This window comes from Mobula hypostoma, chromosome 12 (assembly GCF_963921235.1).
Source record: "Mobula hypostoma chromosome 12, sMobHyp1.1, whole genome shotgun sequence".
NCBI classification, from domain to species: Eukaryota; Metazoa; Chordata; class Chondrichthyes; order Myliobatiformes; family Myliobatidae; genus Mobula; species Mobula hypostoma.
Window position 1 is genome coordinate 48,711,056 of NC_086108.1, and position 23,564 is coordinate 48,734,619.

The 23,564-nt window shown below is 37.5% G+C and overlaps 1 protein-coding gene across 5 annotated transcripts in view; it reads right to left on the minus strand.

The window, feature by feature from the left end:
- The window catches only part of tprb (translocated promoter region b, nuclear basket protein), a 77,809-nt gene that overhangs the window by 2,344 nt on the left and 51,901 nt on the right, over positions 1–23,564 (minus strand). For 2 of the 5 annotated variants that reach the window (XM_063064031.1, XM_063064034.1), the window contains exons 30-48: positions 21,717–21,847; positions 20,365–20,575; positions 18,363–18,509; positions 16,766–16,964; positions 15,845–16,071; positions 15,216–15,295; positions 14,693–14,901; positions 14,227–14,502; positions 12,470–12,600; positions 11,592–11,687; positions 11,003–11,191; positions 10,186–10,308; positions 9,035–9,107; positions 7,618–7,799; positions 5,734–5,805; positions 5,229–5,323; positions 4,769–4,875; positions 3,990–4,091; positions 2,618–2,777 (exon numbers count right to left, since the gene is read on the minus strand). In XM_063064031.1, coding sequence (XP_062920101.1) covers positions 2,618–2,777; positions 3,990–4,091; positions 4,769–4,875; positions 5,229–5,323; positions 5,734–5,805; positions 7,618–7,799; positions 9,035–9,107; positions 10,186–10,308; positions 11,003–11,191; positions 11,592–11,687; positions 12,470–12,600; positions 14,227–14,502; positions 14,693–14,901; positions 15,216–15,295; positions 15,845–16,071; positions 16,766–16,964; positions 18,363–18,509; positions 20,365–20,575; positions 21,717–21,847 — 2,810 coding nt within the window. The remainder of the gene's footprint in view (positions 1–2,617; positions 2,778–3,989; positions 4,092–4,768; positions 4,876–5,228; positions 5,324–5,733; positions 5,806–7,617; positions 7,800–9,034; positions 9,108–10,185; positions 10,309–11,002; positions 11,192–11,591; positions 11,688–12,469; positions 12,601–14,226; positions 14,503–14,692; positions 14,902–15,215; positions 15,296–15,844; positions 16,072–16,765; positions 16,965–18,362; positions 18,510–20,364; positions 20,576–21,716; positions 21,848–23,564) is intronic. The other 3 variants (XM_063064035.1, XM_063064032.1, XM_063064033.1) reach the window with 3 other exon arrangements.

The window sequence follows — 23,564 nt, forward strand, 5'->3', positions numbered from 1 at the left end:
ATCATTGATCTGATGAATACAATTCACTTCCCTCAACCAGAATTAAGAAAGTGCTTGGAAAATGTTAACTAAATGTACTTAAACTAAAACCATAACAAGCACAACTGCGGTGTAACAGTTAACAAATGCATGAGCAGATTTTCATCTCAGGATCCCGCAATGAACATCCAGAACAGCTCTGCACCCTTGGACCTGTAATTCTTAAATGGACTTTAAACGTTGTTCAGCAAAAATGCTGTATGCCACACTTCACTTACATTATTTAAAATGGAAAATGCTGCATTGCTCCAGTGAGCATGATTTTCCACCACATAGGGACATGTAATAAGGGACTTGGACTCTAACAGCATAGAATACACTGTTTCTTTTATTTGAAATGTATAGGTGTTGGGTGGGAGGGGTGAGGTTTTTGGAGATGAAAGTAACAGAAACAAGATTCTGCACTGGTTAGACAGTTTATCGTATGATTTGGTGAAAATAAGAGGATAAGTCATTGTTACATTCATTACACTATTCAACAGGCAGATTGGTATGGAAAATCGTTAGCATAGCAAAAACATCTCAACAAACCAATTCCTATATAATGGCAAGTTGGAAGAATTTTTATCTTGTCCCAAGACCTACATTCCCCTCACATAAGTCTTTGTAATTAAGAGTCAAAGAACATGAAAGTAAGCCCTTTAGCGCAACTCATTCATGTTAACCATAATGCATATCCAAGCTAATCCAATGTATCTGTATTCCATCCAGATCCTTCTAAATCTTTGATATCCATCTACCTGTCCAACTGTCTTTTAAAAGCTGTCATTTTACCTGCCTCAACCACTTATTCTGGCAGCTCACTGCATATACATATCATCTTTTCGTGTAAAAAGAAAGCTGACATCAGTTTCTATTAAATCTTTCCCTTCTCATCTAAAGCTGTATGCTCTAGTTCTTGATTCCTCAACCCTGGGAAAAAGACAAGTGCATTCATCTTAGCTATGCATCACATGATTACATTCAATCTCTATAACATAGTGCCACTCAGTCTCCGATGCTGTAATGAACAAACTCCTAGCCTATTCAACCTCACCCTATGAGTCATGACACTGTTGAGCCCTGGCAATTTCCTTGTAAAACTTGCTGCATTCTTTCCAGTTTAATAGCATCTTTAACAAGATGATAGACAGGATGACCAACACTGCAAATGCTGCCTCACCAACGTCAAGCATACCCAGCATTACATCAATTTCTACACTCTGTACCTGGAAAGATGAAGGTCACCATACAAAAAAGCTTTCACCATCATAGTGTCTACCTGTCACTGCAAACATTCATGGAAGTGTAACTCCAAGGTCCCCTTGTTCTACAAGATTCTGCAAGAACCTACTACTCACTATGAACGTTCCACCTTGATTCAATTTTCCAATATGCCACACTTTACATTCAAGTAAATTAAACTTTATTCCCAAGCCCCTTATACAACTAAGATCACGCTGTAATTCCTGATGACCTTCACTGTTGATGATACCACCTATTTTAGTGTCATCTACAAACTTATTAACTAGGGCTTGTATATTCTTGAATATTTTGCAGTCCAAGATATCAACATGAATAGAGGGGTCAACAGCACATCTCAATAAAGGGCATATCTTGTGCCTATGGCATTGATTTCTATATATTCCATACCTGTGTCTTCTGAAAACTTACTGATCAAGCCCTCAACATTATTCACTTTTGTTACAAACAGCAAGGGTGCCAGCAATGAGACCTGTGAAACGCCACTAGTTACCAACATCTAAATCATAAAAACAACACTCCACCATCATGCGCTGTGCCCCTTGGCCAATTTACCACATTTTGCTTTCAACTAAATTTCCCCTTTCCCTTGGATCCCATGATCCCTAGGCCTTTTGGATTAGTCCCCAAATGTGAAGCACTGAACTGAAAGTCTATGTAAATCACATCTTCTGCACTGGCATCACTCATACAAACTCCTGAAAATATTCAAACAGATTGCTGAGACAGGATCTGTCTTGCTCACCATCTCTGACCAGTCCATGTCTTTCCAAATGCTCATGAATCCAGCTCGTTTTTCTAATTAATTTCCCTATGACTGCCATTAGGCTCATTTATCTGTAATTAACAGGCTCTATTCTCGCTGTCCTTCTTGAAAAGGGAAACTATGTTTACCATCCTCCAACCATTTACTATCTCACTTGTGGCTAGCAAACATTTCAAAGCCCCAGCAATCTCTTCCCTTGCCCCCCCGACCTTAAAAGCCCAGATTACATCTCATCCTGCTCTGATTTATCTACCTTTAAGTTCACCAAGGCATTAATTATTACTTTCTTATTAATGCCTTCTTTTACGAAGTCAATTTCCTTTGTAAATACCAATTAAAAGTATTACTTAGGATCTTATCTATGCCGTCTTGCTCCACATAACAGTTGGTCAATTCACCTTTGATGTACAGTCCACTGAAAATTTAGTCAACATTTCTGGTCAAATTAAACCACTAAAGGCCATTTCAAAGTAAGTTAATTTTTGGAAAACCGTAACAAATTGATCAATTGTAAAAGTCAATGATTAAAAATAAGTGCTGATAGTGAACAGCACTAGTCCTTCTTCTTACCCTTCTTGGTCTGCTCCTTCAATAAACACCTCATCCGCATCATCACCAGCTCCAGATTCAACTGTGCTGGACAGATTGCTTGTGGATGTTGCAACCATAGGAACAGACTGTGAGGCATGCTCAGTTATATCTGTCTGTGGCCCCTCACTGAAAACAGTCACTGAAAGGAAAAAAAAAGTTGTTATGTATCTATATGGGATTACAACATTTTTTTAAAAAATCAAATGATGAGGCAACAAATATGTAATATTAATATACTTATTTAAGAATGCAAATACATTGAAAGTAGTTCAAAAGAAAAGTTTACCTGCAAAAAGGAAAGGTTACCTCACAAGGGACTGTTTAGACAGGCTATGCTTGCATCGCAGGAGTTTGAGAGAACTTGACTAAAACATTTAAGGTCCTTGGGGGTCTTGAAAAAGTTATATGCTTGTTTTGTTGAGGGAGAATCTAAAAGTGGGGGGGGGGCTATTTAAAAAGCAGATGCCATTTTGAGAGAAGTAAACATTTTTCTGGTCATGTGTCCTTGGAATTTTTTTACATGCAAAAACTCAACCTGCCTTCAGAATCAATAACCAAAAGAATCCTGACATTGAATATGTAATCACTGAGTTCACCAACACAAAACCTCAACTATCATTGCAATCCACAAATAGATCCATTTTACAAAAGGGTGAGGTAAAACAAAAAGCTATTCAATTAAAAAAACTCGCAACACAACAAAGGGTTGAATAATCTCACAAGCCTACTCGTCATTCAATGTCACAGCAGATAGATAGCTTTTTTAAAAATTTATAAATGCATCAATCCATCTTTCCCTTTCAACTTTGACATCTCCACTGGAATTGGCAGTTACTCTAATATCCAAACTTAACTTCATTAAAAATTCTTCATTCCTATTATAGAAGCTCCTGTGCAAAAATCAGAGACATTTGTGACAGTGACAGTGCCAGGGTTATGAAATGGAATAGTTACTTGCTAGATGTAAAGCTCAGGCTACTGCGTTTTCAGATGCTGCCTTCTGAAGGTTGTTCGGGAAGGAGGGATAGCAGAGAAATATCCAAATTATTAACAGACCAACTTCATTAAGAGTTGCTACATACAGCAACCTCAATAGCAAAGTTATTTTTATTGTGTAGTTCTGCCTTCTGAAGGTTAAAAAGACTATGCTAGACGAGGTAATTCAAAACTAGCAATTTGTATGTCTTAGTTGTTTTACAACAAAAAAAAAAGCCCAAATTTGTACTGTATTGTCAAAAGCAACAAAGAAAAATTCATATATTTTTCAGCAGAAAAGTACCGGCAAATTAAAGTCACTATCCCTGGTGCAATTGCTTTTCCTCCCACTAGGGCAGTTTCAACAAATACATACCTGGTGCATGAACCTGCAGCGGTGTGGTCGGTACACTGCGGCCTCCAGATTCATCTTCATGAACAGCAGCAAGGTAAATTGGTGTCTCATACATACCCAATCCTGTAGGAGCATGGTGAGGATACTTTTAACACAAAACCAACTCAGTGAAATCATGAGAATAAGCAAATAACCTGCCATTGATCTGATTAAACAATTAACAGTAGATGATCTCACATTTCATGTTGATACTGCAGATAGTGATGAAGGTTGTCTGAGACTACTGAAAACAGAAATGTCAGATGGGAAGCTGCATGGAACATTGGCAGATGGAATTTAATTTTAATAAGTACAAGGTGATACATCTTGGGAAGTCAATTATGGGTAAGAAATTACACTAAAAGCTAGGGAGCACAGGAATACGGATACAGAGCCCAAATTTGAGGACCTGAGATATCGAACAGGTTGGACAAGATTACGCTTGTTTTGAGTGGAGATGGCTGAGGGATGACCAAACAGAAAATATAAAATTATAGAGGTATAGATTGTTTTTGCTGTGGTAGGAGAATAAAAAAAAAACACAAGAAAGCACAGATTTAAGATGAATGGAAAGAATTTGAAAAGAGTTATAGATATATGGAACTCACTGCCAGAGAACTTGACCAAATCCAGGACCTACTTGACTGATCAGCGGAATGTCAGTTCTCTTCAGGATTACAATTTAGTTTCAAGGACCTCCATTGAGCATAATATGCAGTATTTATGTTGATAAGATTTAGAATCTTTTGTAAAAATATTACCTCCTTGTGACGCCAACTGCCCAAGATCAGACTGACTTGAACTAGTCTGATTCATATCCTCAGGTGGTCCAAACCTAAACCGCGGGACTCCTGCAACCTGGGGAGAACTAACCAGAGTTTCTGAAATGAGCTTTTAAATTCAGAATTGCACAGAAGTACATCAACCAAACAAGTTTAAAACATCTGGCAGGGCATCAATTTCCGAATTTTGAAAGCAACACATAAACATATCAATGTCATGGAAGACGCACATTTCTTATTTAAAGCTCACAAGCATTAAAAAGGACTCCACAAATTCCCCCAACTACACTAATCAGAACAAACGACTGCCACAAATCTACACCACTCAGAATTTTACTTGTATCACTGTCCAAAAAAATTCCCCCCATTTACTCATGACATTTTGAAAAAAGATGTCTTATTTTGAACATAGATGGCAATAAAAGAGAAACATCCTTACTGAATGGCCTCGGCAAACCCGTCTGATCGGTGGGGCACAACAAGTGTTGGTGTACTGGGCACCATTCTATCGTCTTCATCAAAAAAATGCTGCTGCTGAAAAACAATGGTAAAGGTGAGTCAATGTAAAAGGTAGTGTTTGGAAAACAAAAGACCAGTAGTAACAACAGTGTATATGCTGCTCATAAACATCGCAACAGCATTTCCAAACTCAAAATTAATACCTCCCACACACACAACTGAGGGCATGCTGCATCAGTAATAAGATGGACAGGAGACTAATATAGGGTCTTATTAATTGATGTTAATGCAGACAAAAGATCTAATGCCACAAATCATAGTTGTGCTCAGGACAAAACCATCAGAAAATAGACCAAAAAATGGTTCACATTTTGGTTCACCAAATGGTCAGACCATAAAATACAATACAAAGCAGCTTGAAGAAAAATAACCTCAAAGTGGCAGTTCACAATTCTAACATATACACTCAGAATTCCGTTACTTACCACACCTCCAATGCCTGGAGTAAGCTGTATTCCCCCACGACTTGATGAAGGTCGCCTCGCTGGTGGAAATCTCTGAGTAATACAAAAGATAACAGAAAACAAAAGTTATGTAAAAATCCCATTCTTCAAATGATAATCAACTACTAAAACAGTGTCATATACATCATTCAAAGCTTATGAAACGGACACATTTTGGAAAAGGTCTAGTTGATCGGGGCCTTGCAAAGTGGTTTTGCTTACAAAATAAACATTAGCCTCGATATTTATTGTGTCTTGGAATTTAACATTTGTCCCAATTTAAAAATGGCACCTCCAAGGAGGTATGCAATGGAGTTTCAAACTGCATTTTTGTTCTGGTATCCAGAGTGTAACTCAAAGCCACTATTCTCCAACTCAGTGCTAAATCTGAGAACATGCATGATGAAAGCTGGATATAGCTAAGCCCACTCAAAGATTCAAAGTACATTTACTATCAAAGTATGCATACAAAATACAACTTGTCCTCCCGCAGGCAGCCACAAAACAAAGAAACACCATGGAACCCACTCAGGAAATCAAAAACCCAATGCGCAAGAACAAATTGCCCAAGCAAGCGGACAACTAGAATATCAAACATCAAGCCAATAACATTCAAATTTAGTTCAGTTCTGTGTCGCCCCTCTAACCCACTTGTACGCTGAAACACCCCAGACCACATTGTTTGCCCCAATCCAACCACTCAAAAACAGCAAAAAAAAGAGTAACTAGAATCCAGGAACATATACATGAACCCCAAAGTCCCCAAAAACAAGTCCACAGCCTCTCTGGTCAATCCTTGCAACGTGGATCCCAAGATTCCGGCACTTTCCTCCAAAAGCAGCAAGCAAAAAGGAGAGGAAAACCAGTTAAACACAGACACGGAACACCCACCCATACTTCACCCTCATTGGCTTCTTCAACCTTGCTCAACGCCTTAATCGGAGAAAAGCAGTGGAGTTGATTATGGGATCATGCCCTCAACACCATAACCAGCAACCAACTTTACTGGCCTTAGCAATGGCTTCCAAAGAGGACTGGGCTCCTGGACAATCAGTAAGAAAAGGCAGCAACACCTCTGCCATGATTATTCTAAACACTGGTGCTCAACAAGGTTGCATCCTCAGCCCCGCACTCTATGCCTTATCCATCCATGACTGCATGGTCAGATTCTGCAATAACTCCATTTACAAGTCTTCCGATGATACCGCTGTAGCAGGCCACATCTCAAATAATAACATCTTGGAATATCAGAAAGGGACAGAAAGCTTAGTGACATGGTGTCACGACAACAATGCCGACAATAAAGCATCAGAAGGGGTGGGAGGTGCTCACCTGCTCCTGTCTACAACACTAAGTGGTTAAGAGGGTTGAAAACTGCAGGTTCCTAGGTGTGAACATTACTACATAGCCTGTTTTGATCCAAACATGTTGATGTCACAGCCAAGGAAGCTCACCAACACCTCTACTTCTTAAGGCTAAAGATTTAGAAAATAATTTAAGAACAGGGAAATAAACTACTTTCAGGGAAATGAAAGTAGATGAATAGCATATTAATACATGCAAATTTGATGACAGTGCACATGACAAAAACTTTACAGATTGGATGAATGAACAACATAGCTGGAACAGATGCCACTAAGTTGAGAGGCATCTTGAAATTTACACACAGATTGGCCAGTAAACAAAATATATAAACAAACTACGTTTGCTTGCTGCTAATTTCTTGATCCAAAAACTATTGGCTTTTGTTTACAGCTGCAGGTCAACATACAATAAAATGGGCAACTTTAAAAATGCCATGATTTCATTTTCTGAACAACTGTAAGAAACGAGTGGATATCAAATATACAACTTGGGTTTAAGCACCTGTGCAGGTGGTCCCAGTTCTGGGGCTGGAGGTTGAATTGTAAGTCTTGGTGGAAGAGGATGTGGTGGTCTCCTTGGTGAACGCCGAGCTCGTGAAGCTGGTCTCTCAACAACTGTCTGTTGCTCTCTTGGAGTTTCTGGTGTGTAGGATTCCGTGGTGGTGACACAACCTTCACCTCCAGCTACAGACAAAATGGGAACATTATACTTGTTACTGGGAAATTTTAGCACATTTTACCATACAGAATTTCTAAATTACACATTTTTGCAAAATGAAAATTATTTCATGGTTGAAATTTCTATGCTAATCCAATTACATTTAAGTTAAATTTTTAAAATCTTACTTGATACAGGACAGGAAACTACACAAAACTAACCACATTTTTAATTCTTTGAAAGCATATGACACAAAGTAATGACATAATATTGCTAAATCTGCATATTCAAACATGAGTGACCAATCTTAAAAGATTGCAAAGGATACAATTCTCCTCTAAATTATACAAGGACATAGGATTGAAATAGTTTAAATGTTGGCATTCCTTGACATAAGTCATGGGAAATTCTTGAAAGGTGATTGTTGGGAGTTCCAGCTTGCTATTTGTTTTCACTGGGGAATCTGTCTGCTGAACCAGCACCAGAGGGAGGTTGGACTTGGTAGAGATTCAGTAACTATTCATTTCAAAGGAATGGAATAGCTGCAAATGACAACGTTTTACGTCATTTCCAGCTGTGTTTTTAAATGAATTGTATTAATATGTATGTTACCAATTAAAGAATTTTAACTTTTCTGAATTATCGATTGCTTAATTAACTTACAATAGATTTGAATGTTGAAAATTGTTGAATTTTATTCAAACTAGTTAACAGCTGTTAAAGCTGGGAGCATGGCCTAGCCAGCTACTGAAGACATTTTTCAGCATTTACATTGGCAGGACTCCATAAGACCTCTCATTACAATTTCACTTACATCTGCAAGGCCCACCAGGGTGGAGTTAGTTCATCTTATGTGTGAACTCAGTGAGTAATGAGCAGTGCATTGCATCACTGCAATGGAACTCTGGCCTTTTGAAGCAAAAGTTAATGTTTAATTACAAACAGAACAAAATCTGCAGATGCTGGAAATCAAAGTAATACACACAAAATGAATGATGAAGGGTCTCGGCCCAAAACATAGCTGCTGCCTCGCCTGCCGAGTTCTTCCAGCATTTAATTATTAATTGCCACTTTTGTGTATTTTAATGAAACCAAGAAACTGATAAATGATTCAGTATTCAAGAGGCAAGAAAAAAAAATTTCACAAGCCATGTCACTATGATCATTCAGTAAAATATTTAAATTCCAATGCATTTTATGTATACTTTACATTTTACCAGTCAAATTCCATTTTAAATGCCAGTTATTTACTAAGACTTACAATTATCCTCTGAAATCTGACTATTTTCCTTTGTAGCTTGTTCATCTGTACTAGGATCTGTCCCATCAGCAGCCTGTGTGAAAAGCAACCTTGATTAAGAGCTCAGAGGTTTGAACAAATACTACCCAGTGTACAAGCTGTGAAAACTTAATTTCAGCAGTAAGAAAACTTTATGATGACTGAAAAAGGGCAAATCCCAGATCATACCAATTTAGAGTGCTTCAAATATGTGAGCCAATATATTCAAATATATTCTGAGGATATATTTCTTAGTGTTCCCATAGTGTGGTTTAATTTCAAGACCCTTAACTCAAGTTGCCAAATCCTTACCATTATACCTCTTATCATCTCTACTATTACTCTTTCAATAGAATCATTTTAGCCACTTAAATACTAGCAAACCAAAACCTTAATAAAATGTTATTAGCAGGTCATCATGCAACAACACCAAGCTACTGGCTCCCATACCAAGCCTTCTCACCTGGAGTAGTTAAAATATTCCAATTTCATCCTAATTGTAAACAGTTCTCCCAACAAAGAGAATAGTTGTATGTTCGTGACATGCTTACGTTTCTAATTCCAAAATCAATATGCATCTTGGCTCCTTTTTAAAGATTATTTGAGTGAACAGTAATTGGTCAATTGATCGAAGAGGTAGCAATTGTGAAAAGATAAAAATAACAGTTCAGTTTTTCAAACAAATAGGCTATAACAAAGTAGTTACAAGATACAAGTTACAAGTAGTTAGAAGAGGGAAAAAGGTTAATGGAAGGTTGACTGTTACTTCAAAAAAATTTGTAATTAGAAAAAGTGACATTTCAATTATATGGAGCTATGGGTGCATCATACACTCAGTTATAATCACCAAACTGCAGTAAAAGGCTTTGCTTTTGGTGAAGAAAACAGCTCGTTCACAAACAGGAATCATGGTGGTAAGCTGCACAAACATGCCTAGTTTTCTCTCGAAATGAGATGCTTGAGGGTGAGCAAAAATAAGCACTTCAAATAATCAGTAAATTCAACAAAGGTAGGACAGACAAGAGTGGAAAGACATTTAGGAAATTAAATATCTTGAGCCAAATCTTCCATGAAAAGTTTTTATCATTAGCCAGCTTCAATCTAAGATGCACAGGTCTCAAAGCATTGCATACCTCAACATTGCCATCATCATAATTATCTTCTCCCTCAGGACTACCCTCATTACTATCCTCTCCATCACCATCCTCAATACCAGTATCATCATCATCCTCTTCCTCATCGTCCTCTTCATATCCCTAAAAATGATTGAGAATATGGGTCAACGTTTCAGCTCTCATCATTAAAATCTCCAAGCAAAAATCTTTTGATTAGTTGACTTCCTACATTTAGAACTCAAAAGTAAGCTGTTTTGCAAGAAAAATCTACAAATGTTCTTCATGGAAATATTTGAAGGCTTGACACTGGTTTGGATTCTAATTCTGATATTACAGAAAGATTATCCAATTGTGTAGAAAGTTTATTCGTGCAAATGAGTATTCTTGACCATTTTTGCTCAAATTATTTTACGGAAATAAAAGTTACACTTATGAGAATTCTAATGAATATCAGTTTTTATAGTTTGCTGCTATTTAAAATTTTACTTCTCACCCTTCTGTTGTGCAGAATTTAGACATTGCACACAGCTTTAACTAGGGCGTTACACTGACCATGCTGCCCAACACTTAACTCTGGGGAAACTGTGTAAAAAGATTATTTAACGGTCGGTTGGATCTTTATGCAAATAGAAGAAGAGCAAAGTGAATAAGTTCCGCATTGACAGAAGACCAACTGAATATTAGTAGGTATAAAATGTGTCCTTTCCAGGTTGGAAGAAATATAGTGAAGCTCTGATAATCTAAAACAATAAAATGCTGCTCAAAATGTGAATCAGATTAATAAATCTGCCAAGCACTATTTGAATTCAATCACATCCAGCTTCATAACATTTACCTGCTCTTGGTCCTCTTCATTGTCTGGATCTTCATCACTCTCAATAATAATGTATTCACTTGGTGTTTGAGAACTCTGTGAATAGTGAGTACTTAGCTGTTCTAATGGTTGAGGGTCTAAATCCAAAGGGTGAGATGCCTCTTCATTATCTTCCATTAGTTGAGAAGGTGGGTATTCCTCAATAACCACCTGCAAAAAAAAATGTCAGAAAAGAAATTATTTTCATTGGGGAAATTGCTAAGATAGCAATAAGAAATTTAAGACACTGCAAATTGAGTGATAATGTTTCTTTAGTAAAGGAAAGTAGCCCTATTTCATATCAACTTCTGAACATGGGACTAATATTGGCGACAATTAATGTGCTAATTTCGTTCCACAAGGAATTAAGCAGCAATTTGGATTTTTCCCTTAGTTGATGGCAAGAGTTTCATGTAAAGGAAAATCAATGTTAATTAAAAAAATATGGCAATGACTCTGAATGAAATCTAAACTTGTGCTTGGTTCCTAGACTGTCCGTGGGATACCTAATCAGGATTTAATATTACCCATATCTTTACAGCTCAAGACTGACTGGTGATAATTAACTGACCTGGGTGATAGAGTCTTGTGAATCCAGGTTCTCAGACTGGATCTGCATTTCATTTTCTGCTTCTGTGTTTGCTTCTATTTCTTGCACATGCTCCTCCTGAAGATGAAAAACATTCTGGTGTTCAATACTTTGAGCATTTAACATTAATTCTACAAAAAAAAAATGAAAGCTTCCCATGGAGCAGGGACTTCAGTGTATATATTTTTTGAGAAAATTATCACCCCTCTCCCCCACCCCCCACACACCTGAACTGTCCTTTTCCAACTTCAGTAAAACTCTGATAATCCACTACCAGCAATCTCAACGGTTTGGCATTTAGCTGGTTGAGTAACGTTTGCCAAGCATCCCTCCCGCTCACCAAAGATTCCATTTCTGGTGCTCCCTTGAAATGCATCTGATTTATACTATTGTGTAACATAAAATGTGCAATATTCAATAGTCCGAAGAATGTTTCAGTCCCGCACCACAGGAGTCCCCAGTTTTACAACATTCTCCATGAAATTCATTAACATTTCTAATCTATTTGCCATTCACAAATGCCTTCAAGCCGAACATAAACTTGATTTGTTGCTATTCAATAGTGCAACCTTTTATTTTGATACTCTGCTCTCTAATAATTGATATGTTTCAGAAAATAGTACCTGTTTCACCAATCACATACCTTTAATGGGAAAAGGCTCCAGATTACAGTAACTCTTTGTAGCAACAGGTACTTTCAAATTGTGTTCCTTTTCTATTATTTTATCTTACTCCTTTTCCCCCATTTATGTAATTGAGTTATTTTTCATTTTAAGCAGTCTCAAATCAGAGAAGCTTCCCTTCCCTACATCCTGGCTATGTTCTAAATACACCAGCAATACATTAACCACCTTACGTACCGCTCGTTGGGTGAGTTTCAATTTCTTTGACTGATGTTCTGAAGACTCATCCTGACCATGAGCTGTATTATCAGCACTGGTCTCTTCGTCATCTTCACGTTGACGTTTAGGCATAGGAGTGGAGCCTGAAACTGAAAAGTGACACTTTTTCATACTTTTATTTCAAATTTTAAAAAATTTTGAGAACCTAATAGTCCCAAAGCCTACAAGTTCAATCACTGCATGGAAACAGCTTAATAAGTGCTACTGTGGATTACAGTAACATTATTTAGTAAGAGTGTATCATTGTTCAGGAACCCAGTATCAACTTTCAAAAATGTTTGAAGTAGCATTGTAGATTTGCAGAAGTACAGGTCTTCAACTTAAATTTCCTATACAATACTTGTTTCAACTTTTTTCGATCAAGGGAGATCAGGCAGTCAGCTCCCCACAAAAAGAAAAAAGTGCATTCTATTTGCAATTAACTTTCCACAACGTTTGCTTCTTGGAAATAGCTTGCCTAGCTTTCGTTTCCTACAATAACTAAGTAGAGGCAAATACAAGTGATTTAAGTGTGGTCAGAAATTAATTGGTCATGTCACATCATAATATTACTTAAAATCTGCAAAATCCATTTGAGTGCATACAAAAGTTCATTGGCTATAAAGCAAAAGGGCAAGAAATTACCAAGATTCAAGTTTGATTAATAGGGAGAAAACAATACAAATAACGGCAATTTCAGGTTGGCACCATCTTGGAGGATAATGAAAGAATATTTAGACCTTAGCAATTTGAACTTGATACTCATTCATACCAGAAATTGAATCCAAATATTCAGAATATGAAAGGCAACTACAGGGAAGGTAACAAGATTGAAGTCATTTGTGGATAGGCCATGAGATGAAGCAGGACCATGCCAAATGGAAGAGGTTTTTATTAAAAATTATATATTGTGAGTTGAGGAAATATTATTAAGTGGACTAGGGCATCTTTGCACACAAAAAGGTTACACTAAGAATTCAGAGACCCTACACTGGTCTTTCTTACAAAGGAGACCCAAGAGTAACAAGCAAGTCTCATTACATTCAGGTAGAACTTCAAGTGAAGCCACATCATGTATTAGTTTCCAACTACTAATCTGAACAGAACAGATTCCATAGAGAAATCAAAGGTCCACTGCATTTGATACGGAGATTAAATGTGTCTCATTCTGGGATTAAACACATTCAACTGGAGAATTTTACCTTGTCCAGGGAAGCCAAAATTAGGTTCTTGAGTTTCAGAGCAAAGAATTTGGTTATGCAATTTTAAATCTGGAGGCAGTCAAAATAAAATTCTTCCTCAACTAACACCACCTTCCTCCCACAACACACCCTGTCAAGTTTTTCAATGTTTCGAATGGCACTTCCAAGAATGATGCCAATAGGATTTTAGCATTTCAAGGTCATATATGTTACCAGAGATGAAGAAGGGTATCAGCTACTGTCTTACAGAATTGGCAGATCAGACAAGAGCTCTCACTCCTACATGTCAACATACTCACAACTGAAGTGGAAAATACTCAGCAGGCCAGGCTGCAGGATAAGAAGTGAATCAATACTTCATATTGGATATAAAGCATCGAAACTCCAACCTGAAGGACTGTTTATGTTCCCACAGATGTGGACTGACTTGTTATTTCCAGCATTTTGGTTTTTCTTTTAGACTATTAGCATATGCACTTTTTTTGATTTTCAGGAATAAATTGAAGCAATTTTCAGATCATAGCATAAACTAACCTGTTCCAAATACAGCAGTGGAAGTGGATGGTCGTTCCATTGGGGAGCTTTGCACAACATCTGCTAGGTTTGTTGAAATCTCCTGATTTGCTGGCTCTACCTGCTGAAGAGTTTGTTGAGTGGGCTGTACAAATGCTGTTGCCTGTGTCTGTTGCTGCTGAACTGTTAGAATAGGCTGTGACAAGTTTGGGATATTTGGACTTGTTGAACGCACAGTTCCACTTGTGCTACCAAAAACAGTTACATGTTCCACTGGTCCTTCTGACTGTATGGCTGCTGCATAAAGGTGAATGTGAAATTAATACAAAGACATAGTTAACAACCAACATTGTTATCCATTAAACAAAATATTAATTGGATTTAAAAATCAAATTTTTCTACTGTGATAAACCACTGTAAATATTACAGAGCAGCGAGTTTCAGATAGTGGTTGCTTGCTCTTTGGTTCAATATTTAAACTACATACCTTCTTGAGATTCAACCTGTGTTGTTGGCATCACTGTTGCAGTTGGCGTTGTGGCTGGTCCAGTGACCGTTGCTGGTGTAACCATTGGACGAATACTGGCTCTCGGTGTGGACTTACTGCCAGGCACTGGCCCAGCAGCAACTTTACTTGGTGTTGCCACGAGGGGGGTGGGCTTGATATTGGCTGTTGGTGGATCTGATGAGCTTGAACTACATGGAAGTTTGAAGAAAATTTAGTTAATGTATCCCATTCAGAAGTAAATCAGCTGTAAATTAAACATCACCTTTCATAATGAAAACAATAAATTTAAGTTGCAAGGTTACTACTAAAGCTGCAAGGTTAAGAGGAGGATTTTGTTTTTCTTTAAAAAGTAAAACAAGATTCTAAACACTAAATCTAGCTAAATCCAATGGCCAATTCATGTTTAAAGAGACAGGATCTTCACTAAATTACATTAAAACTTCTGACAGTCATATGCAATATACTCAATTAGTTTAAAAAGGGGAATGATGGCTATCCTCACCCTCCCCTGTCTGTTGATACTGGAGTTTGCTTCAAGGTAATTTGTCTCTGTGGATCCAGCTGTCTCTGTGGCTCAGAAGTCTACGGCAAAACAGAAATACATCTCATTAAGCTCGATTTGTGTTATGCTTTTATTTAACAGTTCAAAAAAGATGCACAGTATATTAACAAAGTTACAACTCATTAATAATTTCTTCATTATATACCATTAGGACTCAAATCGTTAGATTTTTTATGACACAATTAGAACACGGAACTCAATAAGCGCTACTAAGATGATCAGAACCAATTATCTGCATGCTGCAAAGATGAAAATAAGTAACACAAAATGAATTAAACGTCCTGGTTGTGTTAAATTCAGAATTGCTCTGAATTAGCTGATGAAAAGAATTCAAAAAAAAACACTAGGTGCATTTTTATGGATGTCACAGCACAAAAATCAATGTGACATACTAAATTTAAGTTTTGATTGCAATACAATTCTCCAAGTATTTGGTCATATTGAGTATCCCAAAATAAAGCATAGTCTATTATAAAGGAACCAAATATCAAATTCTCTTTCTAATTTTGACAATTACTTCTAAGAATTTCCAGTTCCCCAGTTCTATCATAGAATCTTTAGCCACATACCTTAATAGTCAGTTCCTGAGGTTCCTCACGTTGCTCATGCTGTCGCTCCTGGTGTTCTTTCAGCTCTCGTTTAAGTCGAGTAATGTGACCATCATACTGGGATTTGAGTGCACTCATGCGTACCTCCAGCTCCTCTCTTTGCTGATCTAAACTACTAACACGCTGCTTAAACTCTTCATTGTGTTGCTTTAACTCTTCATTCTCTTTTGCCAGCTGCTCCTTCAGACCTAAAACAATCCAATCAGATTAATTACAAATCCCACTAAATATTTGAGCCATAAGTAAACTATCATTACTCTGAAAAAAGGATCTAGTGCTTTCCCGGTGTACATGAATAAACTCTTCTCAGGCCTCCAGCCAGGTACAGGTATCGATTTTAACGGATGTTTCGATGTTAAATTCTGCCATCTTCATCAGGGAAGCCATTGAAATAAAACTAGAGGAAGAGTTTTAACAAAGATGAAGGCCTCACTCGAAGAAAGAACAGGAATTCGAATGTAAAGAAGGTGAGACAGCAGAAACCTGATTGGATGAGGACTAACCAATCAGGAGGGACGGACAACGGGGGTATATATGCCACTGGTCTAGACATACCTAGGCATCATCCCTGATGAAGATGGCAAAGTTTGTTATCGAAACATCGATTAAAGTAGATACCTGTACCTGGCTAGAAGCCTGAGAGAGTTTATTTATCATTACTCTGCACTTATTTCAATCTTAAGAAATGAACTCAAACAGTAAGTTAAAATACAAGCAAATGCTTCAACACTACCCAAGTTCTTGAAGTAGTTCTGCACCACTGAGTTGTGCAGAAACATGCATTAAGCAATCAAAGGTACAAGCTCAAATTCTAGTAATCTTTTCTACAATTAATTCCTCCATTCGTTATGTAATGCACATTAAAAAATGCAAGTGGCTGACCAGCTAACTGTGTTATCTTCTGTTTGGCAACTAATATTGCTTTTTTGGTCTTTTCCTCTTTCTCCAATATCTGCTGCCGAAGCTGTTCTTCAAGGCTTGCTTTCTCCTGTAGTTCCTGGCGTAAGCGGGAAAGTTCACCTTGCAACTGGATTACTTCTTCCTGTAATTTTTTAACTTCGGATTCCTTCTCAGTAACAGACTGGGGGAAGAAATTACAGAAAGCAGAAGTTGTGATTATTCAGTAGGTTGTGCGCACAAGACAAATGGTTATGCATACAAGATTACCCCAATGATATGTTAGGCAGTACCAATTAAGGATAAACAAACTTATGAACTACTGAATCAATGACAACGGAGTTCTATACCCAACACAGCAAACGATTTTCATCAGTCCAAGTTTTTAAAAAGACTTGAGATAAACACAGTAGCATCAATGTTGATCCAATCATTCATTTCAGTACTGATCTCTTAATCATTCTATCATCTGATGTTTTTAAACTGCCACCTAACACAATTGTGTCACTTTGAAATAGCGTCAACCAGAATGATGATAATTCTTAAGAGAAAAAGATACCTCCCGGTATTAGCTTCCTTTTCCATAAGGCTTTGGATGCTTTCATTTAAACTTTCCAATAACTGTAGTATGTTTGTACATGGGTGTCACATACAGTAGTCATTTCTATATCTCTTGCTTCCATGCACAATATTTTCCCTTATTTAAGTAACAGTTTTCTTTGGGGATTATCATCTGCATGCAGAGCATTTGAATTTCTTGGCTTCTTCACAAGTGTTTTAAAAAAATCTTACTGTAGTTTATCAATTTTCTTGAGTAAGCTTTGAATTGTCTCTCCGAACCAGCAAGGAAAGGAATCTACTGTAAATTTTGTGACAAAATCTGAGAAGGGAATACCCGTCTTGCTACATGGTAGGGATTTTTACCAACACATTGCGTCCATTTAGGATAACTTGATAAGCATGAGATCGGCATTAAGGAGCAGCTGCCTTTTAGATGTTATCTCCAGACTGAGGCAAGATGGAACTTGGTTTTCCAAAGGTCAAAATTTGACTTTGATATTGATATTTCAATGCAATTGGAAGTTGCAAGAAGTTCACAAAGCATATGACACCTTCCCAGTATTTACAGGTTAGTGAAGATTTAGAAAAGATACAAGATAAGCTCACAGTTAATGCTGCAGGTGATCTATTAAATTACTTGTTTCCCCCCCACTAACATAATTGCATCACATCTTTCTCTGCCACTCAGTGACTCCTCAGACCTGCTGAAGTATTGTTTACACTGAATATTGTTGGCTCATGGATCCCTCACTCTATGGTGCCAGCCACACTAAGAGCTTGAATCAAAATTCAATGAGGCAAGGAAAATAAAGATAACTCAAAGCTTACTCAAGAAAATTGACAAGGTGGCAGGTGGTAGTGGGCACCTCAGACTATTACAGAAATCTGACTCCATTCTTATTATGTTCAATATGGACAACTAACATGCTTGCACTGCAAACTATGCATCCTGACAAAACTTTGATCTCATGGTCAGATGAAGCCTATATCAGGATGGTTAGTAATTACACTGTGATTTTACCTTCTGCAGGGCTTCAGCCTGAGACTCTAGTGCCTTAGCTCTAGATTCAGACTGTGCAAAGGCTTCTTGCAAGTCCTGTGTGGCTTGAGCAGAGGATTGTTCTGCTTGTTGATCTGCAGAACGCTGAGAAGAAGTCTCAGCAACCATCTGGAAGACAGGACAATTTTTTTAGCAAACAATTATATAATAAAATGATGTGCGTAGTCCTCTTAAAGTTTCCACTTGTCCTTTTAACATAATAACATTCACTAATTTAATAATGAAAACTGATGCCAAACAGAGGGAAGTTAGGAATGGTGATCAGGTTTAAGTTTGAGACTTAGAGAACTGGTAAACAGACCAACATCTGATCTTTTTCTTTGACGAAAGGAGGTATGAAGGAACAATAATGTTAAGACTGAATTTACAAGCATTCAAGGGCAAGGCTGGAAAGATTTAGGCAACCATGGTTGACAAGGGATTATGTGGAAACAGTCATGAAAAAGGAGGAGATATAGACAACAGGGAACATGGGATTACCTCAGAATACAGGGATGTAGGAATATACTTGAAGAAATTAGAAGGAAACAAAAACAAACCAAGACATTTCCTTAAGACACAAGAGCCTGTAGATGCTGGAACCTGGAACAACAGAGGTGCTGGAGGTTATCAGAGAGTTAGACCATATCTATCGAAGGAATTGTCAACATTTTAAGTCAAGATCCTTCATCTGGACTGAAAAAAAGATGGGAGATAGTATAAAAAGGTGGAGGGTAGGGGTGGAGAAAGTGCTGGCAGGCAATGGGATTTGGGGATGAGTGACATGGTAAATGGTCCTTGGGCCCACCAAGTCCACATCAAATACAAAACACCACTTTTTTTTAACCCCCCCCCCCCAAAAACAAATTTACCCTAACCCCATTTTATTCTCCTGTATTCTAAAAAAGCCAGCATGGACATGGTAGGCTTAAGGATCTGCTTCTCTGCTATGTGACTAATTCTCTGACATTCCCATCAACTATCTCCAGATTTTATCACTTACTTACACTATGGAGAACTTAGAGGAACCAATTACCATTGTACCAGTCCTTGAGAATTTGGGGAATAGGTGGAAATTAGAGCAAATGGATGAAACACATCTTGACACAGAGAAAAGTCTGAAACTCCACACATACAGCACCAGAGATTAGGAGTATGCGTGGAGTGAATGAACGAATCCAGATGGCTAGAGCTGTGAGGCAGAAAATCCACTAACTGCACGTTTTTTTTTGGGGGGGGGGAATGCAAGATAAAAGAAATTAGTTACTTTAGGATGTGGGCTTCAAATACCTCCTGAAAAAACTGATATAGAAGATTGCACAGGCATTGGGTTTGGTGTTTGAAAATTCTGATGCAAAAAAAAAACTTTAACCTTACCCGTTTGGATTACATTGAAGTTTTGAATCATCCACATTTAACGCTGGACAAACATTAGCAAAAGATATGGATCCATTTGTTAAAAATATTTATATACATTATGAACAGTTACCACTACAGTTTGCAATTAGTTTTTCCAACTTTAACTGTAGCCCAAGATATAGTCTTTGATAACAAAGGTTAAAGACTGAACCAGGACAAAAGTCTGATGTTTGAAGTTTAAATGTCCTTGTTGGAATATTTGCTTTCAACTTAATATATCAGTAGAAAAATACCAAAAATTATAATACTAATTTGGAAATAAAAAGGGGGCGCTCAAGTACAATTGACAATCCTAGTTTTCTGTCATTATTGAACAAAACAATCTTTCCTGTACCACTTAGAAGATATTTTTTCCCACATGATCTTTAAGAGCAAGATTTGTTAAGTCAAGGAAATCAACTTTTACTGTGGAGAGGGAAAATCCATAATGAACAGAGTTATGGTAGTCACAATAGATAACTAACCTATAAAAAGACATTGAACTGAAATGACTTAAAAGATTAAAAATTAGTATTTGATCCCAGGTTGGACAAACATATCTGTATAATAATTATTCACAAGTTACCTTATCATACTGTGCTTTCAGCTCCTCATACTGAGTCTTGTATCTACGACCAATCTTTTTAACCTGGGTGATAGTTTTGTTCTTTTCTTGAATATCTGCCACCCTTGCCATCATTTCCTGTTTTAGTTTATCCCGATCAACAGACACCCTACTGAGTTCAGTCTTCAATGTCTGCACATCACGTTGTGATACAGAGGATGATGCATTCAGTCTGTAAACAAAGCAGCATTACAATATTGCATCAGTTCTTGTAACATAATTAATTACTGGTCTTGCATTATAATTTTAATTACTTTTATTTAATATGAAAGTCTGATTAAAATTGAGAAGGGAAAAAGAGTGCACTAATTGTTTACTTAAGTTCTGTTAAGGAATATCAACACTCAGCAAGTGTGGATTCCTGCAAAGATATATTTGTCATCTGCCTTATCTTCAACACAAAAAGAAAATGTCTTCAATGCAATTTTTGTAACACAATTGCTAATTGTACAGTGAGCATTTTGGATTAATAGGTGTGAACATTCATCACAAAATTAGACACAATTGCAATAATTAGCACCTACCTCATGGTTATGCTCATGCTGGCCCTGAGGCTATATTATATTTTTGCAACCAGGCAAACATGTCTCAAACAGCGCAACAGTTGAAAAATGTGAAACTCAAAAAAAAACATGAGAGAGTAAAAATCAAAAAGGTTATCTTAAGAGCTATGTCCAGCAAACGCCTTCAAATAAGTATCCACCAACAATGGCTGGCATTAAGTTAAGGGGCAAGATAGGAATTGTGCTTGGCTCTTTGGATCACCAACTTATAGAGATGGTTCCTAGACAAAAATGGGAGCCCAGAAGTATAATGAGGGATAAAATGCACAACCATTTGATAATACTACTAGTGTGCATGTACAGAAGTCTGAAATAAAGGCACTGTAGCTAGCCCACAAGTTACAACCACGTACTCGTGCCAGAATTTTTATTATACGTCCAACAGGGTGGGACTGTGAGAAAACACTTAAGCCAATATGGAAGAATGGAACAGCTAGAGAAAACAATCAAACTGGAAGGACTGTGCTGGAGCACGACTAGAAGGCAGAAAACAGTGAATAATGGAGTACTGGCTGGTTGATGCACAAGGAATACTGAGTTATTCAACTTCCCCTTTCTGTTTACAAACTTAAACAATCCATTTCATATTCTGGCTGCATCACTAAACTTTCTCAGCCTCTGGGTCTTCATTCATTTACCTCTGCACAAAAATTTGCACCACCATAATTCATCAAAATCCCTCTCCCAAGGTACTTTAAAGAATTTCAACTGGTCTTGTTTCAACATCATATGTATGAGACACTTGCTTACCTAGCAACTTCAGTTTTCAGTCTGCCAGTTTCTTCAGTTAGTTGTTGAATGCGTTTGATATTTGTATCTTTCTCTGAAATCAGTTTCTTGTACTCGTCAGGGTCAGTCTCCTTCTGCTGACTGATTAATTGCTAAAATACGACAGTATTTTAGTAAAAACTTAATATCCAAATTTCAAATGTGAGCAATCATTATTATTTCGTTAAATCTTAAAGCAAAAAAATTATGAATTAGATTGTATTAACAGGAAGAAAACAATCCAAACTATGTTGTCCTGCAGGGATTGCAGCTGGGTTCCCTGTTGTTTGTCATATATATCAATAATTTGGATAAGAATGCAGATGACACCGAAGTTGATGGTGTAGTACACAGTGAGTGATAGGACTCTGGTGAATGTTACTGTATAGTCAAACCCTAGGGTACAAATACATAGCTCTGTAAAGCAGGATACAAAGACAGTGGTGAATATGGCATATGGTGTGCTTGCCTTCACAGGTCAAAGAATTAGGTATGGGAGTTGGGATGTCTTGTTACAGTCATGTAACTCATTGGTTAAGCCAAATTTGGGAATATTAATATATTTTTAATTTGTTATCGAAGTATGTATATGTCACCATACACCTTGAGATTCATTTTCTTGTAGGCATATACAGGAAAATAAAGAAATAGAATTTATGAAAAACTATAGATAACAAAAACTGACAATGTGCAAAAGACAAATCGTGCAAATAAATAAAATACTGAAAACATGATTTGTAGAGTCTTTGAAAATGAGTCTGTAGGTTGTGAAACAGTTCAGAGTTGAGGTAAGCGAAGTTATGCACACTGGTTCAGGAGCATGATGGTTGTAGGGTTACAACTGTTCTTGAACGTGGTGACTTGGGAACTAAACTTCTCTACCTCCTGCCTGATGGTTGTAGTAAGAAGAGGGTATGGCCTGGATGGAGTCACTCCACTCCTTGCAAATGTGCTCAGTGGTGGGGAGGCCTTTCCCTTTACGGACTGGGCTGAACAGACCACCTTCTGTAGAATTTTCTACTTCTGGGCACTGGTTTTCCACACCAGGCCATGATGCAACCAGTTAGATACCCCACACCATGCATCTAATGAAGTCTGTCAAAGTTTTATGTGATATACCAAATTTACGTAAACTTCTAAGAAAGTAGAAGCACTGCTGTGCCTTCTTTTGCGATGGCACTTACACGCTGGCCCCAGGACAGATCCTCTGATAAGCTAATCTGAAGGAATTTAAATTCATTGCTCTCTCCACCTCTGATCCCCTTATGTATTATGTGCAGTCTTGATCACCACACTGATCACAAGATGTGAGTAAGCTAGGAAGGGTGCAGAGAAGATTCACTGAAGTCTGGATAGGTTGGGATTCTATTCCCCAGAGCAAAGGAGGCTGAGGTTTATAAAATAATGAAAAGCATAGATAGGGTAAAGTCATCTAAAACTAGAGGGCATAGGTTGAAGGTGAGAGGGAAAAGATTTGAAGAGAATCTGAAGGGCAAGCTGTTCCATCAGAGGCAAGCGGACATGTGGAAAGAGCTGGAAGAAATGGTGGTGGGGACAGACACAATTACAATGTTGGAAAGAAATCTGGACAAATTAATGGATAGTTTAAAGGGATGCAGGCCAAATGCAGGTGAGTGAGATTAGCATAGACAGGCATGCTGGCTGGTGTTGACAAGTTGGGCTGATGGCATTGTTTCTGTGCTGTATAATTATGAATCTAAACTAGGAAAACAATCAATTAAACATGGCTGTGACCTAATGGAAGTTATTAAGCACTTGGAAAAACAATAATTATAGATGACGTGATATATAGGATGGATCAGTCCTATA